The following is a 16,263-nucleotide window of genomic DNA, read 5'->3' as shown; positions in this document are numbered from 1 at the left end:
AAACACAAGGGAACAGCTTTATTTGCAGACCAACACTTTCGGCTTGTGGCCTTCATCAGGGTTGCCGAAACACCATGTTTCCATGCGCAGTCATTTATATATAGGCATGTTGTATACAGCGCTTTGAGTACTCCGGGAGAGTAGAAAAGCACTATATAAGAATCAGTCCATTTACCATTTATCATATTTGTCAGCATGGCTCTGTTCTAGGGTTTTCCTGCTCTTCCACACATACATGCAAAGTATAAAGTGATAAATGTAGAAGCAGGAGCTGGGGTGGAGGCGGTGGCAAAGCAGCTTGCAAATGTGATACTGGGATTTCCTATTCCTATGAAGTTACTTAAATTTGAATTTCTGACTATGTAGACATTAACATGTATTTGATTTTCTACAATTTATCACAGTGAATTGCTGTATTATCAGAAAAAGACTGCATGCAATTGCCAACATGCAACATTTCTGGCAGGTTTTTGGTTGGTATGCTTAAAAATCTCATCTCAGTAAGATAACTTTTGTCTGATTGGCTAATTGATTAGTTTAAATTTAAGGGCATAAGTTGGACTAGAAAAAGTTGATAACTTGCAATATATGTTATTTCAATACACAGTAAAAGTCACATTAATATCGAATCATGAATGAAATATTGTGTTAATATCATATTGTGGCATGTCTGGTGATTCCTGCCCTCTCTAGATTAAATAGTGCACCCTATATAAGATCAGCTTAGCCTTCAGATGCTGTGGACTGGCTCTGAGATTGGTTCATTTGCTGGAATTGTTGCTAGGCTTTTCTTTGTGGCCTGTCTGAGCAAACTCTATGCTCATCTTCAGAATTTAGCAGTTTCGAGATGTTAAAAAACACATTTCATAGCATTCATTTATGAATGTGTAGATGTGCATTTCTTTTGCTGAAAAAAGACCACAGAAGTTTATTTGCTGTATATTTTCAGTCAATAGCTTGTTAGCACTCACACCTCATGGATCCATCATCTTTGCTGGCATTAAAAGTCCATTTGTTAGGATTCGTGTTTCATGATTAAGGGGACAGCTGGAGTGCACTTGCCCTGTATTTGCCTATTAGAGATGACAAATAGTTCTAAATATTGAATTTTGCAGTAAGATAACCTTTGAAAGCAGTTGCTGCTGAATGATGTGGGTGGAGAAACTAAATGGGTAATGCTTTCCAGTTCTTCAAAGTCTCCTTTCGAGGTTTTCTTTGAACACAGTACATAAGTCTGTGTGCTTCAGTGAAGCACTTCAGTAAAGGATTCAGGCTGTCCTGGGCACAAGGGAGTGTAATTAAAACAGAAAAAACAGTTTGATAGGACATGATAAAAATTAAGTGCGTTGAGTCTTCATCAGAAGCTGTCGGACTTGGAGCTCCTTTGATATCAGTATCAAGGGAGTCAATGATAAAACAGCACATCAGGGTTGAACTTTAGCCTTGATCAATATCATAAATGCTGTAAATGGCTGCTCTATCTGCGCTTTGAAGTGCTTTCATATTCTTTTTGTGAAAGAACTCCTGGCTCACCAGTATTGACAGATGGATGTCAATAATAGCCCCCTGGCGAGGAACATAAACTGGCAAAAACTCAATAGCGAATTTAATAGTGATTTTGAGTTCATTTACAACCAAACGTCCACGCCTTTATACAACTTCCAGTATGCGTTAGTTTCACCTGCTGTTTCTGCCATGTTTCCTAGCTCTCAGTCCGAGGCAGCACATCAGTGAGTCACTCGCTGGAGCCTGATAGACTTGACTGAGAGCTCTGAGACATGATGGAGGGTCCTTTTTTAATGTAATTTAAATAAAATTTAATAAACTTTACTATTTTTGTTCACTCCCACAGCAGCAGTAAAGAGTAGATGGTCACAGACAGTCGTTGGTGAAGAAAATGGAGCATTTATAGGAAAATCTTTCTCTCAGGAGTTTGTTCAGGCCAGAGTGGAAGTGGAATGTGTGAGATTTCAAGTCAGAAATGCCGAAAGAAACAGACGGACTGACTGGGACATTTATGAACATTTTCCATAGAAATGATACAATGGCACTATCAATTAGACATTCAAAATATTGTTAGTAATTATCATAGATCAAGCAGAGAAATGTCAGAAAATCCCCAATTGTCTCTCAACTTTCTTCCTTACTGATACTGTGTGACATCTGTCTGATTTCCCACAGCTTGGCTGACAATGAGCAGTGAAAATAAGAGAGGAAACAGCACCTCGGAGAGCAGCACTTCATCTACAAAGACCGTATTCCTCAACAATGGCTGCTAAAACTCTGATAGTATTGCTGTTGAGTGTGTGTGGTGCTCGGGCAGACACCACAGAGAGACGTAAGCTCTGCACTCGAGAGCATCTAAAGCATCACCTGGTGATGGAACAGAAGGAGGAGGTGTCCTAGTCGTCTGTAGTGACTGTCTGGAGAAAGAAAACGAAACACTGAATTCAGCCACCAAGATGGGGGTGGAATAAAGAGCAGCACAGTTAATGTCTACCTAGAGATGGGCTGAAATGCTGAAATAGGATATGACCATATTTGGAGTGTCACTGTTAGCTGTGTCACCAGGTGCATCAGTAATTAACTGTGATATTAAATGTGCAACAAATTTTAGCAAGCAATAATGGGATTAAACAAAAAGCATACGTAGCAGAAATCTTAAGAGCCAGCTGCTTTGTGTCTGAATACAAGCAAACGCTGAAGGAGAAACATAACTTTAGGCCATAAAAAAATTACCCCAGTACATTTCATACTAGTCATTAATAGGGATTAATATTGAAATCAGATATGGAAACAAACACCATTTAACAGGCTCTAGACAGCCTACTACATAAATTTGGTCATTTTCTCTGAGACACACTCACTTTAGGACTGGTGGCCATTACAGGAAGTTTTTTTCCTTAAACTTAAATATTTGTTCTTTTAGTGGCTGATTGACCAGCCTTAAATTAGGCTTTTGAAACACAGAAACAATAAATACAAAATTAATCATTCGTTTCTTTCTAATGTTTTGCGTCCAAAAATGTCTTCCTTTCACATTTTATTGTTTCTTTAATTACCCACGAGTAGGAGTGAAACAGAATCTATGCTCCTCCTTTTCCTCATCAATCCGGCGCCAAGCAGTTCAATCTGCCCAGTGTGTGGGAGCCTTTCTGTGGTGAATGTACCCTGAAACCATGACAGAACTTGGACCAAAGCACAGAGCTGCTACTTACGCCTGTAATTAGCTTCACACAATGTACACTGGGGGCAACAGCAACTGATGGAGGTTAATGGTATAACATGACGTTTAAAGTGTCGAGAACTATGTGGACCTAATTGAGTAGTCTGCCTCGACCCACGCTAACACAGCTTTCAAAGCCAAATTAATGCCAAAGTTTAATTTATGTATTTCAGGTGCACAGTCTTTAACATGATGACCCATTAGCCATTTGAATATACAAGACAGTGACCATTTTCAAGATGCTAACAACTGCTGGTAAAATATAATTTTTTGAGGTGGAGTCTTGATTTTAGTTTTCATGCATGTTCACAATGTAGAAATATACTTCCTAACCCTCAGGTTACTCATAAGCTTCTTTGTATCAAATTAGTAAATTTTTTTCCCCAATTAATTTACTAAAGGGGAAGTAGAGGTACTATGGAGTAGAGGTAGTACTTTTTCTGTGAGCCACATCTCATGATTGGTCTTTTCATGTACAATCTAGTGTCTGAACTCAGCCTGACCCTGTAGCCACCCTTTGCTTTGCACACTCTTGGCATTCTCTCAATGAGCTTCATGAGGTCGTCAGTCTTGAAGGAGTTCCCAGAGATGCTGAGCACTTGTTGGTCCTTTTGCCTTCACTCTGGGGTCCATCTCACCCCAAACCATCTCCATTGGGTTTAGGTCACACATTAAGAAGCCAACAAATTCCACAAATGAACCCCGAAAACCATTTCAGCTTCATCATCAAGCTCACTGAGACGAGGCCAAGGGTTTGCAGCGCTGTCAACAAAGCAAAGAGTGGCTGCTTTCAGGAATCTAAACTATAAAACACATTTTGTTATTTATCACTTTTTTCTTTGCTAGATAATTCCATATATCTTGCTTCATATCTTTCATGTATTCAGTTTGTATCTACAATGTAGAAAGTGTTAAAAATAAAGAAAAACCATTAACTGAGAAGATGTGTCCAAACTTTTGACTTGTAGTGCATTTACTGTACATATCCTAATCAGGAGTTCAACATTTTAACAGCTTGTATGAGGAAGCTGTTGATCAGTCTGGAGATTCTGCCTTTTATATTGTCATGATCCTGAGTCCGTGACTCAGTGATTTTGTGTTTGGTGTATTTATTGTTATTATTTTCATTATTGTTTGTGGGCTGTTTTTGAATGGTTTGTGTTTTGTGTTTTAGATAGTGGGTTTCTGGGTTTGTGCTCCCCCTGTTGGTCCCTGGTGTTAGTGTTCCCCTGTCTCGTCAGGTTAATCAGGTCCAGCTGTGTCTCCCACCTGTGTGTGTGATTTCCCAGTGTCCCTCTGTGTATTTATAGTGTGTGTTTGCCTCTGCATTACTCTGTGAATCCCCTGCGTGCTCTCCCTGCTGTCCTCCCTTCATGTTCAGGTTTGTTGCTCTTTGGTTCAGTTTCTCCCAGTTTAGGTCATCCTTAGTTCTGTTTTGCCATCCCCACTTTATGTTCGGTATTCTTAATAAATCACCCTCACATCTGAATAAGTGCTGCATTTGAGTCCTCCTTCCACACATCACATGGCTGCTGCCCCAGTCGTGACATATATTCCATGACCATCTGACTGAGTACAAAATAAAGTTAATTCACAGAAAGTTAATTCTGTTGATCTGGACGCAACCTGCAAATGGACTGAATCTACTTTCTAAGATTTGTAATAAAAGTGTCCTAAAAAAGATCATTGCTTGGCCTGTGACTATCAGGAGTAGTCATGCTTGAAGGAAGTTGGTAGGTGTAGCTTGGTTGTATATATGATTCACTACATTCAACCAATTTCTAATATGGAAAAATGTGTGTCTAAAAATATGGACATTACATTAAAGTCTCTTTAGCATTCGTGCAATGTCTTGTTGCAATTATCTGGTGTTTTTTAACTGTAATTTAAACAAAACATATAACATATTGAAGTCTTGTTGAAGTTGGAAATGCAACTCACCTTGGAGTTGCATAGATAGATAGATGGTCTCTTGGGTCACACTAATTAGAGTTGATGGTCCTAACCTACCGCTTGCTCTACTTCCTTGCTGACAGATAATTCAATGTTTAGAAGTTTTTTTCATTTATCACATAGCCTCCCAATATCCCCCTGTCCTTTCCAGCTCTCCTCACAGACATGCTGGCCACTTAATGACTTGCCTTAACGTATTTTCACAATGCAAATGAAAGGTAGTATTCTGACAAAACCTCTGACAACAGAAAGAAAGATTGCTTGTGCTTCTGGGCTGTTCTGACACAAATGAACAACCTACAGTATATATGCAAGACACTGTAACAACACATGCTAGAAAGACAAAAACTATTTCTTAAGAGACACAGATATTATTTCCTTTCAGAAGTCTTGTATGATGATGTGCCAAGCAGGCAAAAATTAAGCTTGTGTGACCCTGAAATGTACGCTCACCTTGCGGACCCACATTGGCATCATGTGGGTGTTGGGAGAGCGATGGTGGAGGTTGAGGACAACCACGCTGAGGATGACAGAGAATGTGACCAGGACCATGGTAAACATGATGTAGTTGACGATGATGGGAACACCCAGCGAGGTCTCGGGGATCTTATCAGCCAGCAGCAGCAGGAACACGGTGAGGGTGAGCAGCACATTGATTGACAAACCCATCTTCTCACCTTGCAAAGAAAAAAAAAAAACACAATTATTTAGGAAAGTCAGAAACAGCGCATTTCTTGTTCCTGTGTTACGACTCATTAAGCTTTACCGGGCCAAGGTTTGTTCCATTTTCAACTCACTGAGATTCGAGGAGCATCTGGTGAATGTAATTTACTAGCAATGATGCTAATGAAAAATTCATCTCCCATTCTAAGTGAGGCTGATTGGGTGACACAGCATTGACTCTTTAGTTCATTCCGTGGTCACGTACAAACTGTGTACGAACTGTGTTTGTAAATGACCACAGGCCTGTACTACGAGGCCAGATTTCATCACCAAGGTAACTTCGGGGTTAACCTGCAGTTTTATCTACTGCAAAAGTGGTTCACGTCTTACCTGGGTGCATCACATGATAATTTATGCTTTATGCTTATCTAATCTCCTGCAAAATTAGAGATCAACTTAGTTCTCCAATAGAATTGCGTTACCAGTCCTGGTGGATCCCTCAGACCTCTGTGCACATGCAATAGGAAGATTTAAGGTTTTCCAGTAGCATCTAATGTCTCTTGGTTTCTTAGAGACAACTTTTTTATTTAAATTTAATGTATTTCCGTTTCTGTGTGTTGGCCCTGCGACAGACTGGCGACCTGTCCAGGGTGTACCCCGCCTCTCACCCTATGACAGCTGGGATAGGCTCCAGCGCCCCCCGCGACCCTGAAAAGGACAAGCGGAAGCGAGTGGATGGATGCATGGATTTCTTTCTGTTGGCTGCAAACGATTTACACCAAGACCCAGGGTTAATTTAGCAAGTTGCTAACCAACTCCGTGTGACGGCTTATCCTGACTGTCAGCGTTGGGGTAAATGAATCCAGATAACAGAAAGGCATCCTGGGTATGCTGAACTTGCTTCATAGTACAGGGCCCAGAAGGGTTGAGCTGGTAGGTTAAGAGAGCAGTTTGAAGCCTCTCACTGAGAAGCAAAGCATCTCTTTCTGCATCACTGGAAAATTAATGTAAAACTGGAGGAGATTAAAAAAACAAACCCTACGATTCCCTGTGCTGTTTATGTGTCCCTTTACTGCGTGTTCAAATCAGTCATTTCATATGACCCTGGTTCAAGACTAGTAGGAGACACAAATCCCTGTGAGGGTTGCATCAGGAAGGCGATTCAGCAGAAAGTTCCGCCAATCAAATATGCAGATACATCTCTGGTGGCGACCACTTGTGAATACGGGAGCAGCAAAAAGAAGCTTTTGCTTGATCATCCCAATAAGACTCTAAGTGGTTGTTTTTAAAGGTCACTTGCCTGGTTGCTTTTTTCAGTGAACAAAGCAGATGGCACACACTGGTCAGTAAACTATGATACGTTTAGCAGTTATCCTAATCAGACATTTTCTGCAATACTTTTTTCCCACACGTTCCAAAAAATTTAAATAAAAATATTACAGAGTGTTAAAATGACTTTTTATAGCTATTTTAAACTCCTAAAAATAGGCCTACATCATTGTTCAAGAAAATAATAACTTTATCAATGTTTAATATATTTATATACTAAAATACATGCCTACATCAATGCATAATGACAGTATCATGTCAATGAATATTAATGCAGCTATGCAGGAATGCAGTATGTTATGTTCCGATCTGTGTACCTTATTGAGGTTCATGCATATTTGCACATCTGTGGGTTTTGTACTAAGTCAAACTTTAATATCTCAGGTTGTATTTTGCATATGTGTGTCCTAATCAATCAATGTACCCAATGAGCAGGCTTGTCCAAACATAAAGGTAAGCGTATAAGGGAAAGGACAGAGTCAAGCCGATTGCTCTAAGCTGTTTTTCTACCTCCTTCATTTTAAAGGTTATCAATTCAACTGTGTTCCACGAAGCACCTATCTAATCTGAAATTGGATCCGTTTATAATTAGCTAAATGCCTGATTGCCCATTTTAAACCGACCACACAAACTCAATTGGGAAATGGTATTAGCAGTTTTACATCAAGGTGGAGCTTGTTTACGATAACATAACGATAACGATCACATAAAGAGAGCTTTAATTCATAGTCATCAAGTGATCTGAAAGCAATTTCTGTAAAGTGTTTACCTGCATCGGGAGGCAGATAGAAGTTGAAGATGGCGATGATAGTAATCAGGATGCAAGGGATGATGATGTTGATGATGTAGTACAGAGGCTTCCTCTCGATGATCAGGTAAAAAGTCATTTCCTCATATTCGTCATCAAATGTGTTCTTCCTGCTTGGCTTGTGTCTTACGTACCACTCACCACTCTCTAGAGAAACATCCACAGCTTAGATTTCTATTAATTTTAGCGCATTTAGTAATCGTATTACACTAGCAACACATTTGCAAACCACAAGAAGGGGTTATGCAAAAATGCGATGCTTTGAATATACAGTAACATGAAAATACATCTGAAGTACTTCTACTTAAGAATATATGTATCACGTCATGAGTGCTCACCACTGAAAGACTCGTCCAGCTGGATCTCCCGAATCTCCTTGCCTTTTGAATTCAGGGCATACTGCAGGTCGATTTCTGTTGAGTCATATGTGTAAGAGCGAAACTGCATGGTGCAGTTCTGCCAGTCGAATGGGAAATATGTTACCTAGACACAAAAAACTGGCATTTAAACGAGTTGGAAACAACGTCCAAGCTTAGACGAAACTGGATGGAAGATAAATACATAGTAGATCTGTGTAAATTACCTTGACTCCACAGGAACTGCAGTACAGAGCAGGGGGAGTCCAGGTTACCCTGCCATTACTGTAAACCTGAACATGGACATGCAGGGCCACATCAAACTGTCCATCATTACTGAAAACAAAACATGAAATACAAATTAGCCAGTTTTGGTTAATAAATCAAACTATATCACATGTTATATGTTGAGGTAATCTGTAGTATGTTATGGATGGTGACATATCACAGAATTCCATAACATATCTTGAAACATAGCACAAATTGTATTGTGTCAAATGAATTGCATTTGTTCTGTTGTCTAACAGTTAAATAAGACTCTTCTTAGACGAAAAGTCCCTGCATTTGTCATTAGTTTCACTTATATGTGTTGCAACAATTGCTTCTCTAAGATCGTTGCTGATGTTTTACCTCCTTGGCATTGTGTTAACACACAGCTGAATGCTCCAGACCTGCAAACTGCCAAAACTTCTACTTTTTAGAGACACGGTGACACTTGCTGATGATCAGTTCCTCAATTGCATTAGGCTGGTGACATCTGGCTGCTATTTACTGTCTTAATTTCTATAGATGCACTAAGAACATACTCCACAAAGTTCTGTGAAAACTTTTTCTTTTCTTTATCAGAGGTCTGTATTTATACAGTGTTTTGCTCCATGTATGATCTGCTTTGGAAAATGTGTTTTTAAGAAAACTTCAAAAATGTGACAGAGCAATTGAGTAAAACTGCAAGAAATGACTTTTTGGTTTCACTTTTCTGTAAAGGTCAGAGACACCCCCCCTCCCTCCGTACTATGGGAAGTAATCTATTTTGTGCTGGAGATGGATGGTTTATTGTGACTTTGCTTTTACAAAGATAGCTGAGAGGGCTTGGTGAGGAAATCCAGGCAGCATAAACTAAAATGTGACAAACAGTGAGGTGTCTCTGTTCCGCAGCTGCACCACCAAGGCATTATTAGAGTACTGAAGCAATAACAACTCTCTATGCTGCTGACTTAAGTTATAAAGTTGCAAAATAGCAGCAATCAAAGTTTGCATCTCAGTTGTAGTCTTTGCTTTGTTATCATCTCAGTTCCTCTGACAAAGCTTAGAAAGAGACAGACAAGGCAAAGTCACGGCTGTGTAGAATATGAACATTTAGCTCCACTCCCACATCTAAACATTGTAATTGGCATTAAATGGAGATTGCACACTTTTTATGGAGCACTTTGACTGTAAGTGCAGCGCTAATGTTGTTCCTATACTAAGCTGTCGGGCTCATAACACAATGCACAACAAAGACATCAAGTCAATTAGACACAGATTTAGCCTTCTGTCAGTGTACAGTGTTTGAGTTTTATGTCTCTGATAATTGAACAATGAGAAGCTTGTGTCTTTACCCCGGGCCCTCCTAAAAATCTGTCCCTGTGAAAGTGCTGCTGCTAAAATGGCCGGCATTGAACAACCCAAGAGAAGCACGCGCAAATTTGCATTTGTGTGGACGTGCATATTTGTGTGTATCCGTGCGGTTCCAAATGAACGCCTCACAAGCTGAAGTAGCTGAGCAGTGCTATCAGCTCAGTTATTAGGGAGCCATGCTGCTTAATTGCCTATAAAGTGTTGATGAATGGAGCAGTGGGGATATTTACAGTGGTGTTAATGGGAGCGTGTCTGCGTGAGCCAATATGGGGAAAAGACTAAACTTGCTGTTCTGAGTATCTAAATCTTTAATTTAATGCTGTGTTATATAGTTTTTCCAATACACATGAGCACTACTATAATTTACCTGGCCCATCACCTAGTCTCCAGTGGCCTGCAGCTACAAGCTACAGGGGTATGCAATTTGTCCAATTTCAAAACAATATAGTACGATGGATACGGATTTGATATGAAAATATTTACTATATGGCAATACTTGTTTATTTCACTCAGGTAGGGGTAAATTAGTAAGTACAAAAGGTTGCAAACACTGCATACAAATACAAAAATGGAACAAAGAGAAAAAAAACGTTCTCCTTTCAAGTCTTTGTTAATGTTAACGTTGATGCTAATGCTAATGCGAGTTGCAATGCTGATACTTACTTATTGATGAGGACGATGTCAGGAAGCCAAACCTTCCCAGAGGGGATGCGTAGCACCTGAATCCCATTGTGCTCCTTCGGTTTCCATGACAACCGATAATCTGTCCATTCCTGTTTGAACATTTTTATAAAAGCTTGTTTTTTTTTAATACGTAGGGATGTTATTATCCACAAGTCCATGAAAAGAGTTGGGATTAAAGCAGAAAATGACAGCAAGCAGAAACTTTTCTTTAACAAATGCAACCAATTTGTCATTGTATCACTTTATCTTTCATTTCTCCACTTCTGTAATTAGATTCCACAGGGATGGCTTCCCTGTGCATTTGTCCTTGCATAACAAAACACAATTTGCATATTTTTTCATTTTGCCTGCTATTATGACTACTCCAACTGTTCTACTGATTATATGCACAGTGTGCATTGGCACTGAGCTGTACTCGAAAGACGAGGCCCCGTGTTAATAAACATACTGCCACTGGAGTAGGAGTCACGGATGAGCTGCTCAGTGTGATGTGAAAGAGTTTTTCAGTTAGAGTACACTCAGAAAGCTGTTGGATAATTCATTCTATCGGCTTAAGATTTACTTCAATTTGCAAGTATGACGAGCAGGCATGCAAATAGACTCACCAGATTCATGACAACAGTGGTGCTCATTTCTTCATTTTTCATATTCTGTTATAAAAATGCGAAAATATGCATTTCAGTATGTACTTCATAACTGTTTGCTTCAGATCGTTTTTCATTTTGTAGGGATACAGATACAGAGTTATGCACAAAGAACACCCTAATGGCATTACAGGTTTTGTGGTGGTGAGAGTTTGAAAAATGGTATTCAGGGCAGCTGTGGTACAGGAGGCAGAGCAGGTTGTCTACTAATCAGAAGGTCAGTGGTTCAATCCTCAGTTTCTCTAAGGTGCATGTCAACGTATCTGTGGTTAAGATACTGAATCCTAATTTGCCTGCAAAGCATTCAATGAAATGTGAAAGACAGGTTTTAAAACAGCTCTTAGGTGTAGAAATAGGTTTGTGAATGGGGCTTATAATAAGAAAGCACTTTGAGTGCTCAGCAAAAGCAGAAAAGTGCTGTAAGTACCATTCCCACCAAACACCATCCATCAGTTTAATGGACTAAATCCGGTTAGTCAATCATCAGTCTATGAAAAGCCTTCCATTTGCATGAAAAGTTAGGTTTTTAGGTTGTTGCAAGCATTTAATTGCAAGAATTGGTTACCACTGTTGCCTCATAATAAGAAGGTTTTTGGTTTAGACCAGGGGTGGGGGATCTCCAGACCTCAAGGGTCCTGCAGTTTTTAGATACGTCCTTGATCCAACAAAGATTATTTAAATGGCAAAATGACCTCCTCAACATGTCTTGAAGTTCTCCAGTGGCCTGGTAATGTACTAATCATTTGAGTTAGGTGTGTTGACCCAGGGTGATATCTAAAACCTGCAGGACACCGGCCCTTGAGGCCTGGACTTCCCCCACCCCTGGTTTAGACTATGCTGCCAGCTGAGGGCTTTCTGTGTGGAGTGTGCATACTGCATGGACTTCCCCCCACAGTCAGGATACATTCTACTGAGGTTAATCGAACCTCAATGTGATTCAAAATGTTTTATTTGTTCGTCTTTCAGCCTTAACCTTTTGATGGAAGGACAGCAAGTACAGTGTGATGTCTAAAAGATATCTAAATAATACATACAGTTCAAAGTTAAAACCAGGTTAAAAGTTAAGTTTTAGTAGTTCATACTGTTAATGTTAATACCTGTGTCATTTTTTGCCTCTGGAAATGTGTTTGTTACATCACTGTGATCAGACAGCCATGACATACACTCAGTGGTGAACTTTGTAGTAAGCGCCTTTATATAGTTAAAACCATTTGTTCCAACAGGCCAGGCATAGCTGGACTGGCCATCGGGCATCATTTGCGTTTGATTTTTCGTTTTTATGGGCCGATGTTTTTTTTGTTTTGTTTTGTTTTGTTTTTGTAATGGCATGAACAATGAGAGGTGATGGATTGGCCAGATGCTGGCTGATGTGTAAAAATAACTCAGTTGTTTGGTGGTGGCTGTGGCAGAGCTTCCACAGAGGCCAGCAGGTGGATGAGGGAAGGAGAGGCAGGAGGAGCAGAGACCCGAGGCGGCCGCCGGTCCGAGTGTCAGGTGAACTGAACTTCAGGTAAGAAGTTATGACCTGCAGTCTATCTGGGTCAGATATAAACCAAGTTTAGGTGGAGTTTATTTTCATTGTGCTGACTTTTTACAGTCAGTTACAATAACTCGTACTACGTGCTAGCTAGCATGACGGAGTTTCTATACAGCTGGGTGGGTGCTTTGATGTTACTGATAGTGAACTTTATTTTATTCATTAGGTTAGTTAGTAGAGTTGCCAACCGCTCCTTAAAAAATGGAATGGTCCCTCATTCAGAGAAAATATTATGCGTTTCGTATTGAGCTGAGAAGGAACACAGTTTGTCCCGTAGTTTAGCTATAATGGAAAAACACACAAAGCTGGATTTATTCTGTGTGTTTATGCTGCACAGCTACTTCAATCATGAAACTGATCAATGATCAGCTGATCAGCTTTTCTGTCTTGTTTGTTTATCGCTCACTTTGCGCCAGAAACAGGAAACCAGCGGATGTCGCGGTAAACAACAGCAGCACGTTTAAGCTTGATCAGCTGTTGTTAAAATTTATTTAATATTAATTTCTAGTATCAGCCGATGTTTGCTGGAGCCACAGCTGTAAAAGCTGCTGGTCATGATGTCGGTTTGGTTATCTGGTGAGAGGGAAACATGAAGATGAAACCAGGAGATGTCCTTACTGAATCATCAGAGCTGAACAGGTGATGGAGAAACAGGTTTACCTTTTAGGTGACATGAATGAGTTGAAGGGAAGTTATGAACTGTTTATGAGAGACAAATAACACCAGGATCCTTTTCTAAGTAGCTGACAGCTGGTAACTATGCAGGGGCGGGTCTGGGCAAAGTTTTGCCAGGGGGGCCAGGTAGGGCATTAACAGGGAAAGGGGGGCACAAAGAAATACTTTTCTTTCTTATTCTCATTTAAAATGTCTCGCTTTTAAAAAATAATTATCTGAATCTTACAACCAAAGGTTTATCTGATGTAAAATGTATAGAAATCATACATATACCAACAAGAGGGTGTACATCACAGCGTCTGTTTTCATTCAAAGGCTTTATGCCTTTTCCTGTAATACCTGGTTGGCCCGTCTCTAGTCAAAATGCCCGGGCCGATTTTTTGTCCCAGTCCAGCCCTGAGGCCAGGGGACATGATGTTGCAGCGATAGGCAATACCACTTTATTGAAAGAAGGGTTTGGAGTTGAATCTATTGGTTGAATGAGTAGTTTATGTTTGTGTTTAGGCGCGACCTCTTGTTGTTACAAAGGTGTCTAAATGACTTATTAACTAAATCGCAATATTACTCAGATTTTTTTTTTTTTTTTGCAAGACTTTATTGGAATTTTCTTTTATTGGACTAGTTAACATTATTGCAGAGGAATTTTTAATGTTTTGGGAATTTTTGGAACCACTGGGATATTAGTTTAGCTTAACAAGCAGGGGACACATGTAGTCTCTAAACAACTCTTTTACAAAAGGACTAAGAGGCAGAGACATGAGGGGATTTGCTGCATGAGTGGCATTTTTGCATGTACAAAATGTGACATATTGCATTGTGGGACTGTTGTACCCATGATGTGAAGGTCAAGTCATGAATTCTGGCTAAGCTTCTCTGCTCCTCGGCCTGCTATTTAAAACCCCAACTGGGACAGCTGGGACCAAAGCATGAGTGGGGGCAGCAAACGTTGGATGTCTTCCTCATGCAAACACATCTTGCTACCTCACACATGTCATTGCCTGCATATCAATACCCATCAGGCCCAGTGTTAATAATAACTCTGCAGTTACCCAGCTGGACTAGTTACTTGTCAAACTAAGAATCCAAGTGGGTTAGTTTTCAGGACAGGTCAACTCCACAGCTTAAGATGATCCACGTGACGAGAGAGGAAGAGAGAGCGTGACCTTGAGTGGAGGTGTAAGGAGTGTGGGTGTGTGGATGCACTATGTGTGTTGGTTTTTGATTGCCTAGGAGAAGAGAGTAAAGGGGAAAATAAAAAGCTCATAAAGTGACCGTGTGTGAGTGTGTGTGTGTACGGCTTATCCTTTAATGCAGTCACACAGGCAGCAGCCCAATCAGTGCATGCCACTAAACACTATTTCCCAGCATGAATGAATAAAACTATAGTACTTCACTACACCTCAGTAGTAGTACTCATTTTTGCCATCTGGTTGTGAATTTAAATTCAGATGGCACTGGGATTCATTCATGGTGGAGAATATGGAAGATAAGCTTTACATTTACATTTCAGAGGCAAAGCCACAGAAAAACCATCGTCTCTCTGGCTAAGAGTTCCAGCATGAAGTTACTGTAGCATGGTCACAGACTTTGATGTGTCCGATTATGACAGATTCATCTTTTCAGATCTTGGAAAAGATATTAAAGGAATGTAGCTTCTAGGCTAGACAGTTTCAGTTCTTTATGATTAGGCTGTTCTACAAGCTCTCTGAAAAGCCGTCAGTCGATTCAGAACACTGCATAAAGAGCAGTAACAGCGTCTAGTAGTATTAACTTCTCTTCACTGGATTTCTGCTAAATCCAGACTAGAAGTAAAATCCTTCTCATATATAGTTCCTTAAATAATTAAGCTCCATTGTATCTTCATGACCTCATAACGTATTAGCCAACGGAGTGCTTTGCTCTCTTCATTTTGTTCAGACTGCAGTCTTACTTAAAGGACAGGTGGTTGGGAGTGGTTTCTTCCTGTTAAAAGGGAGTTTTTTCTGACCAGCAGATGTTCATAGGCAGTCATAGTTTGTTGATGTTTTCTCCCAAATGCTGTAGGGTCTTTACCTTACAATATAAAGCACCTTAAGGCGACTGTTCTTGTGAATTGTCAGCTAATGGCAAACATTTTGGTGATGGGAATCAGCATTAAACTGGTCGAAACTTCTGTTACATCATGCTGGGTTACAGTCAGTCCTGGGTTCTCGAAAGGGGTCGATGGAGACCTGGCTTATAATCCATTAGAATCAGCCCTTGTTTAAATTTATTCTACTATGCTAGAATTTAGATTTTTTTTAAATCTGCAGTGACCTGCTGTTTACTGTGTGTACTTTTGTGTTGGGGTTTTGGGCCTCACCAGTCCGACGAAGGATGTGAGGATCATGCCCACGCGAACCACCACCCTCTCTTCAGGGGTACGAGCTGGTCGGACCTTAAGGTTGTATTTGGAAAAGAGGCTCTTCATCAGAGTATTCTCTGATTCAGTTGCACCTGTAATACACATTGACAGAGGTCAGTTGTGATGGCAGGCTTCAAACTGAAGGCCTTTAATAATTGCTAGTCATTCACTCAGATTTAGCTAGATATGTCCCTCCAAAAGCCTCAGCAGCTGCTGACTGCATTGATGCACTGAATTAATAAAGGAGTTCACTCACTAGATACACACTGGTGACACTGTGTCGCCGAGCAAGCTGTGCTGTGCATCAAAATATAATCAATCGACAACTGTCTCAATACCGAAGTCAATAGTGTGCAACAAGTGGATGTTTGATAAAAAAAAATGATTG

The 16,263-nt window shown here is 40.1% G+C and overlaps 1 protein-coding gene across 1 annotated transcript in view; it reads right to left on the bottom strand.

Moving 5' to 3' along the window:
• The window catches only part of chrnb1 (cholinergic receptor, nicotinic, beta 1 (muscle)), a 28,223-nt gene that overhangs the window by 9,172 nt on the left and 2,788 nt on the right, over positions 1-16,263 (bottom strand). Inside the window, exons 2-8 of the mRNA XM_085267338.1 lie at positions 15,834-15,967; positions 11,242-11,286; positions 10,616-10,725; positions 8,563-8,671; positions 8,318-8,462; positions 7,941-8,126; positions 5,633-5,856 (exon numbers count right to left, since the gene is read on the bottom strand). Of these exons, the coding sequence (XP_085123464.1) occupies positions 5,633-5,856; positions 7,941-8,126; positions 8,318-8,462; positions 8,563-8,671; positions 10,616-10,725; positions 11,242-11,286; positions 15,834-15,967 (953 nt within the window). The remainder of the gene's footprint in view (positions 1-5,632; positions 5,857-7,940; positions 8,127-8,317; positions 8,463-8,562; positions 8,672-10,615; positions 10,726-11,241; positions 11,287-15,833; positions 15,968-16,263) is intronic.

Source organism: Mchenga conophoros, linkage group LG3 (genome assembly GCF_057382185.1).
Source record: "Mchenga conophoros isolate Kocher_MC1m ecotype Shallow Benthic linkage group LG3, M_conophoros_male_GT1.1, whole genome shotgun sequence".
Classification (NCBI taxonomy): domain Eukaryota; kingdom Metazoa; phylum Chordata; class Actinopteri; order Cichliformes; family Cichlidae; genus Mchenga; species Mchenga conophoros.
The sequence above is the reverse complement of the archived record's forward strand: the minus strand, read 5'-3'. Positions and strand labels throughout refer to the sequence as shown.